This window comes from Drosophila ananassae, chromosome 2R (assembly GCF_017639315.1).
Source record: "Drosophila ananassae strain 14024-0371.13 chromosome 2R, ASM1763931v2, whole genome shotgun sequence".
In the NCBI taxonomy this organism is placed as follows: domain Eukaryota; kingdom Metazoa; phylum Arthropoda; class Insecta; order Diptera; family Drosophilidae; genus Drosophila; species Drosophila ananassae.
The window spans coordinates 24,950,127-24,970,322 of record NC_057928.1 but is presented as its reverse complement, the minus strand read 5'-3'; the positions used below and the strand labels follow the sequence as shown (position 1 = coordinate 24,970,322).

At 36.6% G+C, this 20,196-nt stretch overlaps 1 protein-coding gene across 2 annotated transcripts in view; it reads right to left on the bottom strand.

Moving 5' to 3' along the window:
- The window catches only part of LOC6507387 (homeodomain-interacting protein kinase 2), a 42,810-nt gene that overhangs the window by 20,382 nt on the left and 2,232 nt on the right, over positions 1-20,196 (bottom strand). For both annotated transcript variants that reach the window (XM_044714538.1, XM_001956072.4), the window contains exon 2: positions 15,251-15,842. In XM_044714538.1, coding sequence (XP_044570473.1) covers positions 15,251-15,518 — 268 coding nt within the window. In that variant the 5' untranslated portion in view covers positions 15,519-15,842. The remainder of the gene's footprint in view (positions 1-15,250; positions 15,843-20,196) is intronic.

The window sequence follows — 20,196 nt, the reverse complement described above, 5'->3', positions numbered from 1 at the left end:
ATAAAACAAGAAAATAAAATAAAATTAGGAGGAATGAAAGGAAAAACGAGACAGAGCAGCAAAAATTGCAAGCAAGCAAGCCAACGAGATGAAAACTTTGCTTTAAGATTATTGATTCGCATTCCATTGAGCTGCCATCTCTGTCGGTGGTCTATGGTCTCTGGTCTCTGCTAGTTTCTAGAAAAAAATAAAAAGAAAATCCAACCAGACCAGACCAGACGCGAGGCACGAATTCGACTTTGTCCCCCAACAACCACATGAGAGAGGACAGAAATCTCGGTCAAATGCGGCCAGAAACTGCAGTCGCTTGGAAGATATTTTTCCGTTTATTTTCAGACTTTTCAGCTAATTAAGAAATATAAATAAACTCTAATCAAATATTTAAGCAATTAACATTAATTAACATAAATGTCCTTAAAAGTCAGAGGGCTTGAGAGTCGGAGGCAACTTTGTGTTTAAATTTGAGAATAATAAAAATAAACAATAATAAATATAAATAAAAATAAATATCAAATATTTAAGCAATTAATAATGACTTTTGAGAGTCTGAGGCAACTTGGTGTTTGAAAATCATCTGATTATTCTAATTATTTCATTACAGAATAATAAAAATAAATAGAAAAAAATATAAATAAAATATATATATTTATAATAATAAATAAAATGTTAATCATTAACCCCTATTTTCTATTTCTTGGCCCTGATAAGCAGAGTTCAGACACTCGAACGGAGAGATAACATTCCTCGAAAGCCTTCCACTCTAGGAAGTTATCAGCCATCCCCTTGGATTACTTGAACAGTTCCTTCTTGGCTATAGGATAGGAAAGTTTTGAACATTCCACTTGCAGTGGCAGACTTGTGAGTGAGTTATGGGTCCTGCGACACTTGAGTGATGAATTATTCAACCCACCACCCACACCTCCATTCTATGGACGCTATGGTAGCCCCGTTTCAATTCCAATTGGACTGCACTGCACTCTGTTTGTGTTTTGGGCCATAAAATATGGATCAATCGATGCAATATGAATTATGGCCATAACAACCAGAGGGCCAAGAGGAGGAGGGCCTGGCCTGGCATGTTCTAGTTAGTGTAATTGAAACGCCTCGTTGGCATTGGAATTTTGAATTTTTCCAAAAAGAATTTTTAAATAATTTCTGAATGGAAGTCAGGAATGAGAGAGGAACAGCGGACCACACGACGTATACGCAATAAAAACACAAAATATTACTCATACGCCGTGTTGGACGCATAAAACGCACGAAATGTGTTTCATTTCAGGCAACGGCCATAAAGTCGAGGCGAAAAGAATAAGAAACAGCTCGAAATACAAAAAAAAAGGCAAAAGTTAATGTTATGAGTCGCAGAAACGCAAGAGAAGAAGTTCAAAGACCCGAAAGGAAGCCAATGCAGAAGGGGGATCTGTTCTTTATTTTTTTTTTTTGAAGAAAATCCATACCACGCCCATGAAAAGGGGCGTGAAAGTTTGCCCCCAAAAATAGTTCAAAGGAAATGGAAGTTCCTAGACTAGAAAGGTGAAATTCAAATGGAATTATAAGCATATGGCATGACAGGAAGGAGTTCTAGAGAACTTTTTGCAAAAAATAGTACAAAAAAATACTACAAAAAATAGTAATATTAGTATATATTTATAAAAAAAAAAAAAAAATAGAAAAAGAGGTAATAGAGTAGAAGGTCTAGAGTGGAATGAGGAATTGAGTGACAGACCATAAAGGCCTTAAAAAAGGGAAAATTGTTCATAAATTAACATAAAAATGAGAGAAAAACAGAAGCAGACCAGGCACTAGGCTTCTGGCACTAAAAAAACATAAAAACAAGCCAATGTTTATGGAATTTCAGAAGAAAAAAATGGCAAAATGGCACAAAAATAGAAGCAAGAACTCTCATAACTGCCAATTCGCAGAAGGGCCAGACAAAACAGAACAACTCTTCCTTCCAAACCAGAAAACCCAAACAACACAAGCTCCTTTTTTTTTTTGGGAAAATCTCCCAATGACATTGGGCTAGGTTAAGGGTGAGAGGGTGTGACAAAGGGGGGTTACAGGGGGTAGGGTATCCTTGGGATTGCTGACATCATTGGTTCTATAAGCCATTCAAGGGGGTGGCCAGGCCAAGAAGTCCAAGAAGTGACTTTATGTTGCAACATTTGGAATTTGGAATGAATGGAATGGCCAATGACTAATAGAGAGGAAGAAGAAGAAAACCACAAACAACAAATTAAGGGGGGAGCTAGTTAGAGTTAGCAACTAGAAATAAGATACACTTTTCTAAGGAAAAAATAGCTTTAAGACTAATATTTCCCAAAGTTACGGGAATTAGTTTTAAGCAAAAAATATTATCTTAATATTATATATTCCCAGAAAAGAAATAAATTCGTAATAAGTAATGATTTAAATATGTATTTAATATTATATAATTTTTGTTGAAAAATAAATAAATTCTTAGGAAATAATAATTAAAATCTTGTATTTAATATTATATAATTTATTTTTTTAAGAAACATTTTTAGCGAAAAACCCTTAAACTAAATTTTATCCCACCGATGACTCACTGACTAAGTAAGCCCCTTCTAAGCAAGGGGGCCAGGGTATGCAATCTGCGAGCAAACAAACCCACGAGAAACTATGACTCACAGAGGCAGCCAAAAGTACAGAGCCCCAGGGGCGTGGCTGCAAGGGGGGCGAACGACAAGTTTCACTTCAGACCCGAGCGACACACGAGAGTGGGCTGCTGGAGAAGTTTGGCGCCGCCATCCGTTGGATGCGAATGTGGGCTGACAGTTGGCCCCCTCCTCCACCCCTCCACCCATCCACCCCTTTTGTGGCCAATCAAAGTGGAATAGAAAGGGAGAGAGCTAACCGCTGGCAAGGCTATTACCATAATCCATCACTCGAATCTGGAATCAGTATTAATTTCACAAATTATACAAAAAATGTTGAAAATTAAATTAATAAATTTCACAGAAATGCATAATTAATGCTGGAGCTGCTCTCTCAAAGTCGTTAATTACGCTTTTTGCAATTATTAATCAAAGCCAGACGAGGCAGCTAGGCTGGGACTAATGGGGTGAGGTGCTCTAAGCCAGTTTAATGAATCGGAATGAGGGACTTGTCGCTTGAATTATGGCCCAAGGAAAACAAGCAAGTCTATAACCTCAAAAGCATCAAGTTTTAATATTTATTTATATTGATTTATAGTGTAATTAATATTTATTATAACCTTTCTAGCAAGTATTTTCTATTTATTTTTTAAATTTTTCAATTGAAATACCATCTTACAGATAACTAAACAGATAGATAACTAGTTAGATAGAAAGAAAAGCTCTTTTCAACACTGCTGCTAGAAATATAAATAAAAAATAGCAATAAATGCGCTTCTCAACACTGCCACACCAGCAGAGGGCCATATAAACCCCACCAGTATGTGCAAAAAGCAAAAAAGAACCGTTATACAAAAAATCCCAAGAAAAATAATATTTTCAACTTAATTGCCAAACCAGAACAAAACATAAAAAAAGACCAAGACAACGGTCACCTTATTCTCCGCCCAAAAAATAAAACAAAATGCAATGGGCGTGGCCCCATAAAAAAATCTCATTTTAAATATTTAAATTTTTGTGTAATAAGACAGACAATAGGACATGAAGAAAAATTGTGTGTGTACACACCGGCGGCATGTCCCGTATGAAGAGCAGCCACAACAGTGTTGCCTAACTGCACATTTGCTGAAGGTCTTCTTCTTGTTATTGTTATTGTTGTTTTATCCTTTTTTTTTTTCTTCCTTTTTCTTATCTGCATTTTATGGACGAGTTTACAAGAGAATGTTTGTTCTCTTGAGGCAAAGGAGGCGGGGGCATGAGCGGAAAATGGGTGTAACCACATTTCTGTCGCATAACTCGGCCGTGTACTTTTTCAAGTTTCTGATTTTCTTATTTATGCCAGCCTCTGCCAACATCAACAGCGACGACAGCGTTGCTTTACTTTTTTCATATCCAATATTTTCCGTTTTTTTTTTTCTTTGCATGTTTTTCGCTCGAAATGCACAATTTAAGATTGAAGGGATGGGGCGGCGTGGCACAGATCTTAAAGAGCATACACTGCGTATACTTAATATTATGTATATAATATTATGCTTTATGCTTTTTGTCAGGGAGCTTAATTATAATAAGTTTTATAATAAAAATTATCAAATAATAATTATTTTTGAATTTAAATCATCAAAGAGTTACAATTATAACTCAATATTTTTATTTATTTTTTGTTTTTTTTTTTTTTGATAATGATGACCAATTTTCATTATTTTTTTTAACTTTATTTTTTTATTATAATTTTTTTATCATTTATTTTAATTTTTAAATAATTATTAATTTGTGAGTTTTATTATCAAACAGATTATTATTATTGCAGTCCCTGTTATTTTCTAAATTTAATTTTTTTTATCAAGAAAAACTAATTACTTGTTCACCTAAAAATAAAAATAACAATTTTATTTTAGAGATTTATAGTGAAATTACGATTCCACCAAGTTATCCTATAGATTATCCTTCAATAAGATGGTATAATGGTATAATTTTCGATCTTTTATGAATACTATAAGACTATTAGTATAAAATAATGATTTTTTTCGATCAAAAATAAACAAGTAATCATGAAGCCCATTATATCATTACTAATAATGCTTAGTTTTATATCTTATATCTTAACAATTGCCAAAAACTATATAAAATAGAAACCAGAAACTATCGAAACCTTGACTAAGACTATTTAGTCTCTAAAGCACATCCGATTACATGGAAACGAAATCGATAAATTAGAAGCAAAGTGGAAGGTTCCTCGACAGCAACCTTGGGAGCTAAACAAATTTGTCTAATCTGAATGTATCTTAGAGGTACATATCTCTCCATATCCGCATATCAGTCAAGAGTAGAGTGTTTTTATTTGTCCAGGCACAAAAAAAAAACAGAAAAAGATAAATAGAGACCCGAAAAAATTAAATTTAAAAACTAAAACTTTTGTTGGATATTGTTTTTTTATTTTTTTTTATTTTTCATTTGGGTGTATGATACGCCCCAGCACCCGAACTGAACAACAACAATTAATAATAGCGAGTAAAAACAGTTGGAAACTTGTTTTTGGCTTAAAAACGTAGGCAAAAGGCAAAAGTTATAAAAATAGCGAACAAAAACAACTGCCAGCTATATAGCTATATAGCCACAACAGCAACAGCAACAGCAACAAATTCCCCCATTAGTCATCCAATTTAGCAGCAGAGCAACAATAGCAACAACAATACACAATCTACACACCTGTAGAAAGCGAAAATGACAATAATAACAGCCAGATAGTTCGATAAGCGGACTGAATGCGAGGAAAAATACAGGTGGGGATTAGGGACCAGGCTAAGGCCCAGAGGGAGCAGGTGAGGGAGGAATAGATACGGATTTTTGCACACTAAGCTGTGCTCAGTACAGTAATCACTGGCTAAACTAAACTGAATAACTAGACTAAACTGTAGTAGTTTATTTAGTATCTTTAGATATATGAATAGTATCTATATTCATAGACCTACATATAGTCTACTACACTAATCACTTCCTCAACTATGGAATACTATCCTATCCCTATCCTATCGTATATTATTCCATCATATCCCATTCTACACTATTCGAATCACTCTAATCACTCCCAACTAAACTGAAATACTATACCATACTACCCTTTTATAGTATAGTATACTGTATCTATACTAATCACTATTATCCTATACACTCCCTACACTTTAGTATAAGATTATATCCCTTCTCTATAATCTCTATACTATACTATGCTAATCACTTCCTACTCTCTCTAAACTAAACTAAATAACTAGACTGCACCAGATCCCAAACTATACAAAATATTACTATATTTAGATATATAGTATTATAAGATATTATATTATAAGACTCCCCATACTATATACTATACTATAGTATAGTAACTGAATAACTAGAGCATATAAGACCTATACTATAGTATAGTAAACTATACTAAGCACTCCCTATACTATAGTATACTGTCCTATCCATATTACTACCGTGACCTGTCCTATAATATACTAATCCCTATACTATATAAACTAAACTGAAATCCTACAACTATACTAGACCCAAATACCAAATATTTCCTAAATTAATCTGATACTAAAGTCAAACTATACTATAACTATATATCCAGTAACTATACCTTAAGCTATACTAAAAACGGTTTAAAACCCATAGCCAGAAAGCAATCTTAGGCAAGTATCTGAATCTTTGCATCTTTCTTTCAATTTATCCTTTCCCTATCCGTATTCTGTCCTTTTCCCTATCCTATCCCTACTACTCCCCATCTAGTCCACTCCCACGGCGCGGAAAGGATTTTAATAGAAAGTTCTCGGCAGGGCGTCCCAGCATGCAAATGGAATTAGCAAAAAGCGATGAGATGGCCAGGATACGGGGGTCCTAAATGGGTAGAAGCTCCAAGTACACTTGAAAAAATCAAACACAAAATACAAAAAAATATTTTTTAAATAAAATATTAAAGAACCTTGTTATTTTTCAAGTGTAAAGTTGAACAGAAAACGCCCGCAAACTGGACAAATGGAGAAAAATAGAGGCACGTGTTGCGGTTGTCCTTCCTCTCTCCTGCCACTGCCAGGACGAAAATGTATTCATGTGTGTGTGTGTATTTTGCGATTTCCTTTTTGTATGTAACCCAAGTCGGGCGCTGTTGACGTTGATGAGATGGTGGCTTTTTTTTTCGCAAACCTTTCAACGCCCCCGCCGCGCACACAATTTTCTTGTTTTTTGCCGCCCCGCTTCTCAATTGACTTTCTATAATTGCGTTTAATGTGTTGTGACGGCGGCAGAAGGCAAAATAAATAGCGAAATAGCGAAAGGCACCTACGGCCATAGCCAGCCAGCCAGCCAGCCAACCAATTACAACGCTTTTAGGCGATACATGCCCCAGAGACACCCCAGCACCAGCACCTCCCCCCCACTAGACTAGATGGATCAGCTCGTTGTATAAGTCACTGAGTTCTATTTCGGTGCGGGGCTTCTACATTTATTTTTATTTTTCTTTTTATTTTATTTTTTTTTTTCACTTATCACACTTTGATGCATCGACTGTACAGTAGAGCCTCCTGCCTCACACACCTGTCTGGGTCTGGGCTTCGCCTGATTTTTATATTATTTCAGTGCTTTTTGCCTCAAAAGCATGCTTTTTGGAAAAAAAAAAAAAAAAAAGTTTTTCCTTAAAAAGTTGATATATTTTATTGTTTGTTTGATGCTACTTTTATTTCATTATAACTCTTTTTAAAATTTTCATCTAATATTTGCTCCTAGAGTGTTTTTTGCTATAAAAGCATGCTTTTGGAAAAAGAATGATATGTTTTAGAAACAACAAAAATTTTCCCTCAAAAGTTGTTACATTTTACTGTTTATTTCTTTTATACTATTTTTTATGCTTTGCTTAAAAACTCAGAAAAAAATTACTTCTTCCTCAAAAAGTTTTACATCTACAGTATCTTCCGTTAATTCTACTTTAATTTCTTATTATTCTTTTGAAATTTGCTTATAGTCTTTGCTTTTTCTATGCTTTTTGCTTTAAAAGCAAAGATGTCTTTTATTTAATTCCTTTTGAAAACAGTTTAGTATGATATTTCCCAGATATATTCCCATATCAGGAGTCTCTACTGTATCTCTTTTTAATGTTATTTTCATTTTTTCATTCTCTGTTAAAATTCTCTTCGAATATTTGCTCCTAAAGTGCTTTATGCTTTAAAAGCATGCTTTTTTGCTTAAAAATAATGATAAATACCCGAAAAAAAAACGTTTTCCTCAAAAATTAACCCATTTTAAAACATTTACTATATCTTTTATTGAAATTTCCTTATAATCTTTGCTTTTTCTGTGCTTTTTGATTGAAAAGCAAAGATGTATCTTTTGGTTCTAGTATGGGAAAGATAATATTTCATTTAATTCCTTATAAGCATAGTTTAGAAGAATATTTCATAGGAATTGATATATTCCTCTTTCAAGAGCCTCTACTGTATCTGCTTTTAATTCTACTTTCATTCCTTCATTCCTCTATTGAAATTCCCTTCTAATCTTATTCTTCCTGCTCTTCTTTGCGTAATCCCCTTTAATGTTTGTGAAAATAGAAGGAAAAGGGAGGCAGAGTGGGCCTGTTTCTATTTATTTACTTTTTATAAAATAATAATAAAAAAAAGAGAGTCTTATGGCGACAGAGAGTTCTGAGAAATTTCATTAAAATTGATTGATTGAAATGCAAATTGAAAGGGAAAAGTGATATGGATATGGATACAGGAGACAGGAGCAGATAGCAGAGTAGTGTCTTAATTTTAAGAATTAATTCAATTCCTCAAAAAGCCTCTTGTTTGAAATTTCTTTTCCCAGAATTGTCAGAATTTCTGTCTAAATTTGACACTTTTTATGGCACTTTTTAATGGACAAAGAATGGATCTTCTTTCATTGAAGACTACTGTACTACTAATTCTCCAACTGTATCTGTATCTGTATCTCTGTTCCATTCTCTGTTGATTTCTTTTTTCCCTTTTTTTAATGCAGTTGGAGATTGGTGGGCGGGGCAGCTGTCCATTAACACTTGTTAACCCAATTTAGACTCAATTTCCATAGACGACTGTAACTGTATCTGTATCTGCATGTGGTTGCTCTCTGTAGTATCTGTAGTGTCTGTATATCTTTGTATCTTTGTATCTGCTGGAACGTTGTGGAATACAATTGAAGTAAAAGGCCCTGCATTGTCACACGCACACTATAGAGCCACAATAGCCGGGCAATAAACAGTCACAGTCGCTCCAAAAAAACAACAATCACCTCAAGGTTCACCGCTCGACTCGACTTGACTCGACTCGAAAAACGGGGAATACTCGAAGCGGTTTGGCGAATTTTCTTTGGCTGCTTCTTAAAAGCGTTTCTTGTTTTTATAAATTTTAAGTTGACCTCCATTGCTGTTGTTCCTCAAAAGCTATCTTGAAGCTGAAACTTAAGCTGAAGCCTCTGAAGCCACTGTTGCCAAGTCCATTACTTTCAAGTACTTTTTGAACTTGAAAAGTAAGACATCTCATAAGCCAAGATCCCCTAAAATACTCTATATATCTCACAAAGACCATCTGCTAGTCGACTTGCAATTAAAACTGCCAAAAATGCGCAAAAACAAGTTCTCAGCCCGAAACTGGTCCGATTTCTCAAAGCAACTGCTCTCTGATGATCTTTTCAAGCACCGAGACTTCAAAAATAAGCCCCAAAAGAAAGCAAATACAATTGTTAACGAAATCAGCAATCTATACAAAGTTCACTTCTCCCCGGGACTTTTTAAAAATATTACATTCGAATGTCTTTGAAACTCACTTGAAGATGGAAGAGATCGTGGGGGCTTACCTGCAATGAAAAGGAGAATAAAAATTCAATTAAAATATAACAATTTCAATCAATTAAATGAGTCTGTAGAGTTATTCTGAGGCTATTTGTAACTAAAAACCAACCGAAACCTATCCATCAGATGTCCGAAATTCTGTGGCATGTCAGAAATAATTGAGGAAAAAATAAGCAACAAAATAAAGATAATTTTTGGCCAGTTCAGCCCCATGCCAGTGCCACTATCTACTTTATCTGTTTGCTGGCTTAATTGAAATGTTTGTTATGGCCGACTTGAGCCTTGGGTATCTGCCAGATACAGATACAGAGATACAGCTGTCGTTTTCACGAGTTAGCAGAGTTAGCCACTCCTTTCTTTGACCTTCCAGGGATTGCTTCCAAAAATCCCATAGCCCTGAATATGCCATGAGGCTATGACTTTATTCATCGACTGGCGAACTACCCACTTAACTATTCGAAAAAACCGAATCCGAATTGGAATCTCAATTTTGTTTACCAGTTTTGCTCGGCCCGGTCTCTGGTGGCCCGGAATTTCGAGTCTACGTGATGTCTTGCATGGAAATTTCATTTAAATTTCTCGCTCGCCCGAGAGACTTTGAAATTATATATATTTTAGTAACAAATATATTTCTCAAGCTAATTGAAATAGAAATAAAATGAAAATAAAATAAAAATAGAGAGAGGTTCTACGCCTCTGACATTTTTTTTGACAGCAGACTGGCAGGTCTGAAGAAGAGAAATATTTATTGAAAAGTCTAGTCCCTGAGTCCCTGAGACCCTGAGTGACATGTGAGTCCTGCCCTTAGTCCTAAGTTTAGTGCGTGGGCTGCTAGAATATTTGCTTTTATTTTATTTTTCTTCCAAAAGGAAAGAGCCAAAAAAGACCGCCATTAACGTATCACATAACCAGTAGCAGAATCGGGCCAAGAAGGTGGCAAGTCGTCCCCCCGTCTCCCTCTTAATGAGAGATGCACGCGTGGTCCAAATTTTTCCCTTTTGGGAAGCAGCCTGATGTGGAACCTGTTCTGGGAACCCAGACAGTGGCGGCAGCGGTGGAACCTGTTCGGGTATTGTTCCCAATCCAGATCTAGGTAACTTCTGCCACCACACCACCCTGGGCTACCGGTATTCTTTAAAATTTTAACATATTATTACCTACATTTAATTAAAGGAGAAGATGTCTTATTTTGTTGTTTCGGAAGGAGCTTTAAGAGGAGAAACCTGTAGGTTTATATCTCTAAGAATCCTTAGAAGGGGTCTCTGGGAGTCTGTGACTTCTTGAAAAAAGGCATTTAATAAACACATCATACCTCTATGCCTCATACATTGTATATCTTTAAGATTTCTAGACCTTTTATTATAGATCTTGAGATAAAAGTTGAAATAAATGCCTAACGTACTATATATTTGAGTTTTCTAGACGCAAACTTCTCAAAATAAAGTTATCATATAAATATTATGTTATTTCTTTAAATAGTTTAAAATATATAACAAAATTAAGAGTCTTGAGATAAAAGTTGAAGTAAACAAGAACGGAAAGCTAACTTCGGGCGGAGCCGAAGTTTATATACCCTTGCAGTTGAGTCACAGTCTGCTAGGTGGCGCCACGCATCTTATATTATAAGATATATAGCGGATCGTATATAGTCGGCCGATCCTTATGAAATTTGGCATATTGAATTATTTTTCCCAAAGAGTAATCTGTACCAAGTCCCATCTTTCTAACTTAAAAAACACCAAAGTTATGCCAATTCCGATCGTTCTATGACAGCTATAGGATATAGTCGGCCGATCCTTATGAAATTTTGTACATAAGATATTTTGGTCAAATATAACATGTGTGGAAAGTCCCAACCCTCTAACTTAAAAAACACCAAAGTTATGGCATTTCCGATCAATCAGTTATATGGCAGCTATAGGATATAGTCGACCGATCCCGACCGTTCCGACTTATATACTACCTGCAAAGGAAAGAAGGGTGTGTGCAAAGTTTCAACTCGATAGCTCCAAAACTGAGAGACTAGTTTGCGTAGAAACCGACAGACAGACAGACAGACGGACAGACGGACAGACAGACAGACGGACAGACAGACAGACGGACAGACGGACATGCTTATATCGACTCAGGAGGTGATCCTGATCAAGAATATATATACTTTATAGGGTCGGAGATGTCTCCTTCACTGCGTTGCACACTTTTGACCAAAATTATAATACCCTCTGCAAGGGTATAAAAACAATAATACTACCATACCTAACATAATATTTGAAACTTAAGCTAAGCCTTGAATTATTATTATAAAAAAAAAATTTTATTTATTTTTTACTTTTTTGTTTTTATTTGTTTTTAGTATTTTTATTCTAATTATTTTTATTTTTTTGTTATTAGTTTTTTTAAATATATTTTTTTTTAGAAAATCCTATTTCCGACTGACAGAATGGACAAAAATGATTGGCATAAGATTTAAATATATATATATATATATGTATATATATAAGAGTTTTTGAAATCCCTATCCTCCAGAAGACCCAACCAGACCTCCTTGTGGAGGAGCACCAGTGGGGAGTGGGGTGTGTGTGTGCCAGTCCTGTGTGTATCTGCAAGAGTATCTGTATCTGGGAGAAATTGCGAACAAAATAAAGCGAAGAACGCCCACACAGTCTGCCGTGGAAACAGGCCGGGCCGGACCAGGCCAGGCCACCAAGACGAGAAATAGGAGACCGGCTCTGGGTTGGGTTGCCAAGCTCTGGTTGCTGGCCAATCTCGCTCCTTTCACCCACTCACGAAGGCGATCCCTGGGATGGGAGGCTTCTCCGGGGCTAGGGCTTAAAGCGAGCTGGAATTATTAGCAGCCGGCAGAGATTTATGGGCGAAAGTACTCCAACAACAACAGGGGACTAGAAATGCAACAAAGTAAGCGGAACTTTTGAAGCCTCTGATCGACAGAGAGATGTTTGAAAAAAGAAGAAAGAGAAAAAGAGGGAGACTTGGGGAAAAGAAACCGCAGAGGAAGTGAAGAATTCCAAGCGAGAAGCTAATTAGGGCAGAATGAGGCGGGAAATGGCAAGAAATCGAGGCTGGGAGAAGAAAGCTGAGATGGAGAGGGTCTTGCAACAGATAAAAGAGATACAATCTCACAGATACACGAGATACAAGAGATACTATCTGGTGAGATTTTTATAAAAACAAGTCTTAGTCCTAGTCCTTAGTAGCCAGGTACCGTAAACAATGATTATTGTTATGATTTTTATTTTAAAACCTACAAAATAATGATTATGTAATTATTGGTATTTTTTTTTTCTAATAAACATTATTCTTTTAGCGTTAAAATTAAATTAAATTAATATATTTCAAATATCTGATGGTTTTGTTTATTATTTTATTATTTTTATTGTATTTATGTATATATTTATGTTTAATATTCATTCAGTATGGATAGACCCTATTAAGTATACCCTAAAATTAATTTGCAAATTTTCCAACAAACAGAAACTGCGCGATAAGATAATGGCAACAAATAACCAACAAATAGCCAACGAGAGCCGGAAAATCCAGAGCAAGTCAGAAAAGCAACACATGGCTATCGCTGGGGACTGTTGGGGCTACACATTGTGTATATCCCGGCGGCGCTATCTCCGCCCAAAAAATATTCCAAAAAACAAGCCAGAAGACTCTCTTATCAGAGAACCCGGGGTCTAGAGCAGAGAAGTCCAAAATATATACAACATATGTATTTATTTTGAAGGCATTATCTCGATTAGCAGCAAGTCAAACACGACCAAACCCCGACGGATAAACAATTCGCAGAAAATTAAAAGAAAAATAAAATTACCAAAAATAAAACAAAAAAAAAAAAAGTAAAAAAATATTCCAGCCACGCTGATGACGACAACAGGCAGAAAGAACAACAACAAATATATATATGTATGTACATATATATGGTATTTTTATAAGTCGCAATAAGCGAAAAATAAATAAAAGCGAAAGAAATACGAAAAGTACGAGAGCAAAGAGGCGGAGGAGAAGCTCAAACAGAGGAACTTAGATTGGGAGACAATTGGGGTGGTAATTGCGTCCGTTGGAATTTTCAATGAGCGCCGGGGAATTGGCTTGGGAAAGGCGCTTCAAGTTCGCATATCTGTGAGATACATATTCTGTAGAGTGTAGAGTATGTGTGAGTGTGTTTGTGTGTGAGATATCAAACAATAACTCATAATGGTAATAAAAAACAGGCGAATAAAGTGAAGCAGCCGAGCAGAAGAAACCGCAAAAATCGGAGATACAGGAAGAAGCCTTGAGAGAGAGAGTACCCCCACCGACCCTCTCAAATATCAAAAGAGATACCAAGGAGAGACAGGACAATACCTTGAGAGAGAGAGAGAGTCCCCCACTCTCAAATATCAAAACCCAAAACAAATCAACAAAAAGAGAAGCAGTGACAAACCATGTGAATTATCGCTTTCTAACGGCTCTTCCCCGTTGGAAATGGAAAAAAAAAAGTTGCCATGGCGTCTATTGTGATTATCAACAATGAAAAGGGGAAGGGGAAAGAGAAAAGGGGGGGCGGTGAAGGGGAGAAGGCCGCCACACGGCGATAAGAGTCCTAAGGAGCGCAATTATGGCACGGCAACCAATAATAATAAATATTGCGCCTAGCAATAATAACAACATTTTATTTGCCAGCCCAGCGCGTGTCTGATAACGATAACGATAACTCAAGAAGACCGAGCGATTGTCACTGCAATCGATATTTGTAATCACTGTAATGTCCAGTGGAGTAATATGTGCTTAGTAGTTGATGAAATGGTCTAGTGATTCATCATTAAGTAAATTAAATTATTTAAGAAATTTGTTTTTATTTTTATTTACAGCCCACCTCCCGTCCAATCGACCGAAGGACGCTGCCGCATAAAGTACGGCTGTCGCATAACGCAATCTTCTTCGAAATCTTCTACACTTTCTCACATACGATCACAATGTTAGGTGAAATAATATATACTAGAGGATCGAAGACTATATAGGATGGTCTGATTCATTATAAAATCTATTTAAAATGATAGAAATCTTCTTTACTTTTGGGGAAAGATGATTCCGCCTTTAATCTACTGCTCTCAGATATTTAGACTATCTTATACTGTCTATCAGATAATTTGATAGATAGTCTAGAAAAAGATAGTTCTTTGGAGAAATAAGATTCATAACTCTCCAATAGGAATGATTAAACTTCAATCTATTACCAAAATTAAGATAGACAGTCTCCCAAAATCAATCACATTGATAGAAAAGAGATTGGCTCTGATTCCTTCTAAAAAGAGCCTTTTTGGAGAAGATCTCAAAGTTGTAATAGACAAGATCCCAAAGATCACATCCAGGTGGAATAATATTTAATAATAATATGCAGAATATACAGAGGATGGCTCTAATCCATTAGAAAATAATGAAAAGATTTAAAGAACTGTTCTAAAAATTTGATTCAATTTTGAAGATCTATAGATCTCTAAAGATCATATTTATAGAGATACTGAGATGTATCTGAGAAGAAATAAGATACCCCCCAACCCTATAAAATATCTAATACCAATTCTTTCTTTTATTTTTATATTATGTTTATTCTTATATTATATTTATTTTTATATTATATATATTTTTATATTATATTTATTTTTTAGATAATTATTTTTCTTATTCTAATACCTTAGTCTATCTAATCTAATTAGATTAAAATTGAAACTTAAAAAAACGATAGATTAAATCAAAAATGTAGTTATTTTTTTATTTTTTAACTCACCTGTCTGACGTTTTCTTTTGCTTGAGGCTGATGCTGTTGTTGTTGTTGCAGATGTTGATGTTGCAAGTTGCTGTTGTTGTTGTGGTTGTTGCTCTTGACGCGTCCTGTTGCCAATAACCGTTACCGTTAGATCGTAGCCGTAAAAGGACTTGTCCTGGCCAACTCCTGGGCCAGCTCCTGTTGCTGATGCAGATCCAGATCCAGCGCCCCCTCCCCCGGCGGCGTAATCAACAAAATCGGAAGCTCTCGGCTGGCAGGACGCTTTCATTGGCGCATGCTATCCCGTTCTGGCGTGCTCTTTGCTCTCTCGCTCGCCCCTAAACTTGCTCAGTTGTCTCGCTCTCTCTCTCAGGCATTTAGACTCCGGCTTAGAATTATTTTTTATTTATTTTTTTTTGTACAAAATATTGCCATTTACTTTCAATTTTTATCCATTAACTTTTTTTCTTTTAATTTCAATTTCATTTATTTTTTAGATTATTTTATTTTTTTGTTGATAGATTTTACGAATAAAATTTTTTACGAAGAATATATTTACAATTGGAGATATTTTTCAAGACAAATACAATTTATACCAAATTAAAAAGAGAATCTGAAAGAGATTAGAGAGAGAGATATAATTAGTTATTTAATAGGAGATCTAAATAATTAAAATATAAAAGGAAAATAAAATTAAACACAAGCACACTTGATATATTTAACAAAACAACCATAAAAACAACATATTATATTATAAAAAATATTTTCATTTTTTAATTAATTCTTAATGAAGTGCCTCCTTAATTCCTAGACTATTTTTTACCTGAAACCTGGAACTACTAGAATAGAACTACGCAAAAAAAAAAGCTTCCACAGCCAAAACAAGATAGAGAACGAAAAAAAAACTCGGGTGCCGAAAAAACCAACAAAAAACAAACAAAAAAGAAAAAAAAAAAAAAAAAACAATCTTCGAGATTACGCACTTCTGGCCCAAAAGCACAAACAACCAATACTGACGCCGTAGAACGCCCCGAAAATCACTCACACATTTAAACTCCTTACTACGCACTTTGCTACAAAAATTCTACGAAGCCCATAAAATCAAGCCTAATTGGCAACTTTCGTTACAAAACCGAAAAAACAAAAAAAAAAACAAAAAAGCGAAAAATAAGCAACTCGAAGCTAAAATTACCAAAAAAAAAAAATAAAAGTAAAAGAAAACAACAACAAATCTTCAAAGAAAACAAAAAGCCGGTTCCAGAGGTGATGTTAGGACAGGGCAGAGGGAGAGGAAGAGCCGTGTTTTTGAATGGATTTTTGTTTTGCAGCTGCTGGGTAAAAAATAAAAAAAAAAAGGATACAAAAAACTAAAAATAAAGTAACGAAAATGCCTCGTGAAAAAGCAAGATTTTTCTATATTTTACAGATTACTTTTATTTAGTAATTTTCGAGGAGGAATCCTCATAGGAATCATGATTCCGAAGAAGAAATTAAATAACAAAAAAAATTTTTAAAATAAATAAAAAGGTAACGAAAGTGCTTGAATCAGAAATCGATATATCGACGAAAGAATTGAAGATAAAAATATATCCCCAATAAATCAAGAATATTAATGGAAAAGGCGAATAAATATGTTTCGGATTTATGACACCTACATAGGTGGGTGGTCTATAGGTATCTATCGGATACCCTTTGAAATGCGCCGTTTGTCAACAAACAATTGGCACACACACACACACACACATACACACACTCACTCACACACACTAGCTAGTGACTAATACTAATGCTAAAATGGCATTTAGTTGGCAAAGTTGACGCTGGCAGCGCAGTTGGCGTCGCCGCCCGGCGCAGACGTCAACAACGAAGAAGAAGAAGATGAAAAAACCGGGCTGGGAAACAAGTTTCTTGTTGCTGGCTGATGTTGTTGTTGTTTTTGTTTTGTTTGTGTACTGTTTTTGTTGTTGTTGTTGTTGTCCATCACATCTCAGTTTTTTTTGGGTGTAACCGAAATTAATATTTATGTTTTGGTTGATTTTTGTTTGCAGGAAAATTGCAAAATATGAAAAGGTTTTCGTTTTCTTTCGTAATATTTCACAGCACCCCAGTACTAGTACACAGATACACGGCACGCACTCACAGATACAAGCACCTGCCAGTCAGCCAGCCAGTCTGGTGTTTATTTATGATTTTAATTTTGTTTTTTTTTTTTGCACCTTGTTTTTTTATCTCCCAGGCGGGCTGCAGATTCTTCTCTCCCACTCTCTTTTCTTCTTCTACTCTTCCGCTTTTTTTGTTTCAGCCTCAGAGCTTAGCTTAGCTTCCGTCCTGCAACTGAAGACGACGTGCAACGTCCGCTCGCGAAGCCGCTTGTGGAGACTCTGCGATGACTTTTCCGAATTCCAAGCGGCTTCCAGCAGAGAAGCTCGCCCACAAAAGAGAGCCCCGGACCGGCTTTCGCTCTCTCACACTCTCTCTCTCCTTGGAGCCTGCGCAGCTGAGCGCGCTCTCCTCCAACTCTCTTGGCTCTTTCACTTCCTTTCGGCTTTCTCCACCCGCCCGAGCCCCACCCCTTACGCCTTTCGTTCAATCTGTGACTTTTTTTTGGTTTTTTTTTCGCCCGGGGGACGAATCGCGAAATTATTTTTGCTTTCTTTATCCTCCCATGCTGCTTGTTAGGGGTTTTTCCTTTTTTTGATACCCTGTAGGGTCCTGCCGAGGGGGTAGTAGTTTTCTATGATGATTTTGTGGCTTTAGTGTTCTATAATAGTTCTATAGCAGCTCTGAAACCTTAAGAAAGAGTATGCAAAAATAGGCCTTATAAGACCCTTATAAGGAGCTCTATAATATCTCTTTAGAAACTATAGCTCTTAAGTAGCTCTGAAACCTTAAAAACTTAAGAATAAATAGGATCTCCTCTATAATTGCTTCATAATGGCTCTATACTAGCTCTGAAATATTAAAATATCTAGGAATAGTATTAACCCCATCAAAAGCTCTATAATAGCTCTATAAAGAAATAAAAGTAGCCTTTTTAGTAAATGATATGATCCTTATGATATAATCTTAAGATCGTCAAGATATAATTTTTTTAACAAAAAATCGAAATATAATACATAAAATAATATAATAAAATATTAAACTTAATCATAAAATATTTTTCTGAACCAAAAATCATCAATCTCTAAAAAAGATTAGAACCCCTTCTACTTATATGATAGATCGAAGCCCCTTCCAGGATATCCCTTAGTCGAGCAGCTAATTTACTTTCTAGCTGCTTACGTGGATGTGCCACCTCGGGCGTCACCTAACAGTGTAAAGGGGGAGGGGTTTGGGAGTGGGGGTGGGGGCTCCATTTAACACGTAAGGATTTGGCGGCAGTGGCGGCGATGGCGGCACAGAGAAAGGGGTGCAGGCGAGGTAGAGAGAGAGAGAGAGAGAACCCAGAAAGGGGCACCTTGCGAAATAGTTTTTCGAGGGCTCTGAGGGATGGGGATGTGGCATAGGGGCAGGGGGGCATGGTTGCAGGGGCATAGTGGTTGGGGGACAAAAAAAAAAGAGACGCAATTGCGAAAAACTTGCATTGTGGGCAGAGACTTAATTACAAACACACATGCAGAGGCGCCAGAGTGTGTGTGTGTGTGTGGGGCAAGTATTTTTAGACCACTCGAGGCACCGTTATAGTTTCACACTTTCTGGCGGGGCAAGGCGGTGGGAGGGCAAGGGGGGCAAGGAGGGGAGGGGACAGTGGGGGAGGCACTGACAGTCTAAGAAGAGGTCCTCTGCAAAAGGATTCAAATGAAAACATATGGTTTTTAAGGAATAATTTCATTGAATTTTGGGTATAAAAAAAGGGGGGGGGCACTTAAGGGGTGGTAGCTTGGAGTGTCCTGCCAAAAGGATGTGTTAAAAAAAAATAAAAAACTAAAAGAAGGAAAGAAAGTAGGAACTTCTAAGAAAGTTAATAGATTCCTTAAAGTAATCTCAGACTTCAGACCTTTAGCCCTCCAGGACTCTGTCAGGACTCTCTGCCGGTTTAGTGGCAACGTCATCAGTGCCTCCAGCCCCGCTCCTCCTCCCCCTCTCTCTCCCTCCCTCTACAGCTGCCACAATTCAATCAACAATATGGTCGTCAGCCTGGGCATCAATTACAGGCCAATAAAGCTTCCCCTATGTATGTACCTCCCCCCTCCCTCTGCCTAATCTCATTTGGTAAACTTTCCAACAGCTGTCGGGTGTAGAATTGACGATGTGAGCGGGGGTGTGAGAGGGGGGAGGTGTGAGGAGGGAGAAGCGTGGGAGGAACACCTAACATATGGAAGCTTCTACTTTTTTTTTGGTTTTTTTTTTCGTGTAAGCTCTAATTGACAGCTGCCTGAGAGAGAGAGGGGGGCAGGTGGGAGGAGGAGGAGGAGGACTAAGCCGGGAAAACCCACAACCCACCTTCCCCCTCCCCCGTGGCACCATCGTTAAAGTTGTGCAACAATTTCTCTTTAAATCATTTTGCATCAAGTGGGAAGTGGAAGGGGAAGGGGAAGGGGAAGCCAGCCAGGCAGGAAGGGAAAACCCATTCGGTGTCCTCTCTGTTTCGGTATCCTTTGAAGCGGCGTGGCAGGAACAAGGATAAGGGAGAGGGAGCGAAAGCGAGAGAGAGAAGATTGGAAAGAGAGGGAGCGAGTGACTTCCGCTCTCCAGTTTGTTTTTTTCAGCTTTTGTTTTGATAAGTGCAGCAGGCACAAGGCTTGCCACACAGCTTGCCACAAATCCAAAACATAAACTCTAATTGAATATCTGAATATCACGCCCCTTAAAAAATTCAATTAAAAAACAGCACTATTTTTTTTAAATAATTTTTGAATTTAAATTAAAAGGCACAAGTTTAAGGTACTCTTTTAAGATACTCGAGTACTTGAGATACTACTAGGTTACGATACATTCTAGCAGATCCTTAGTTTTGGGAAGGGAGT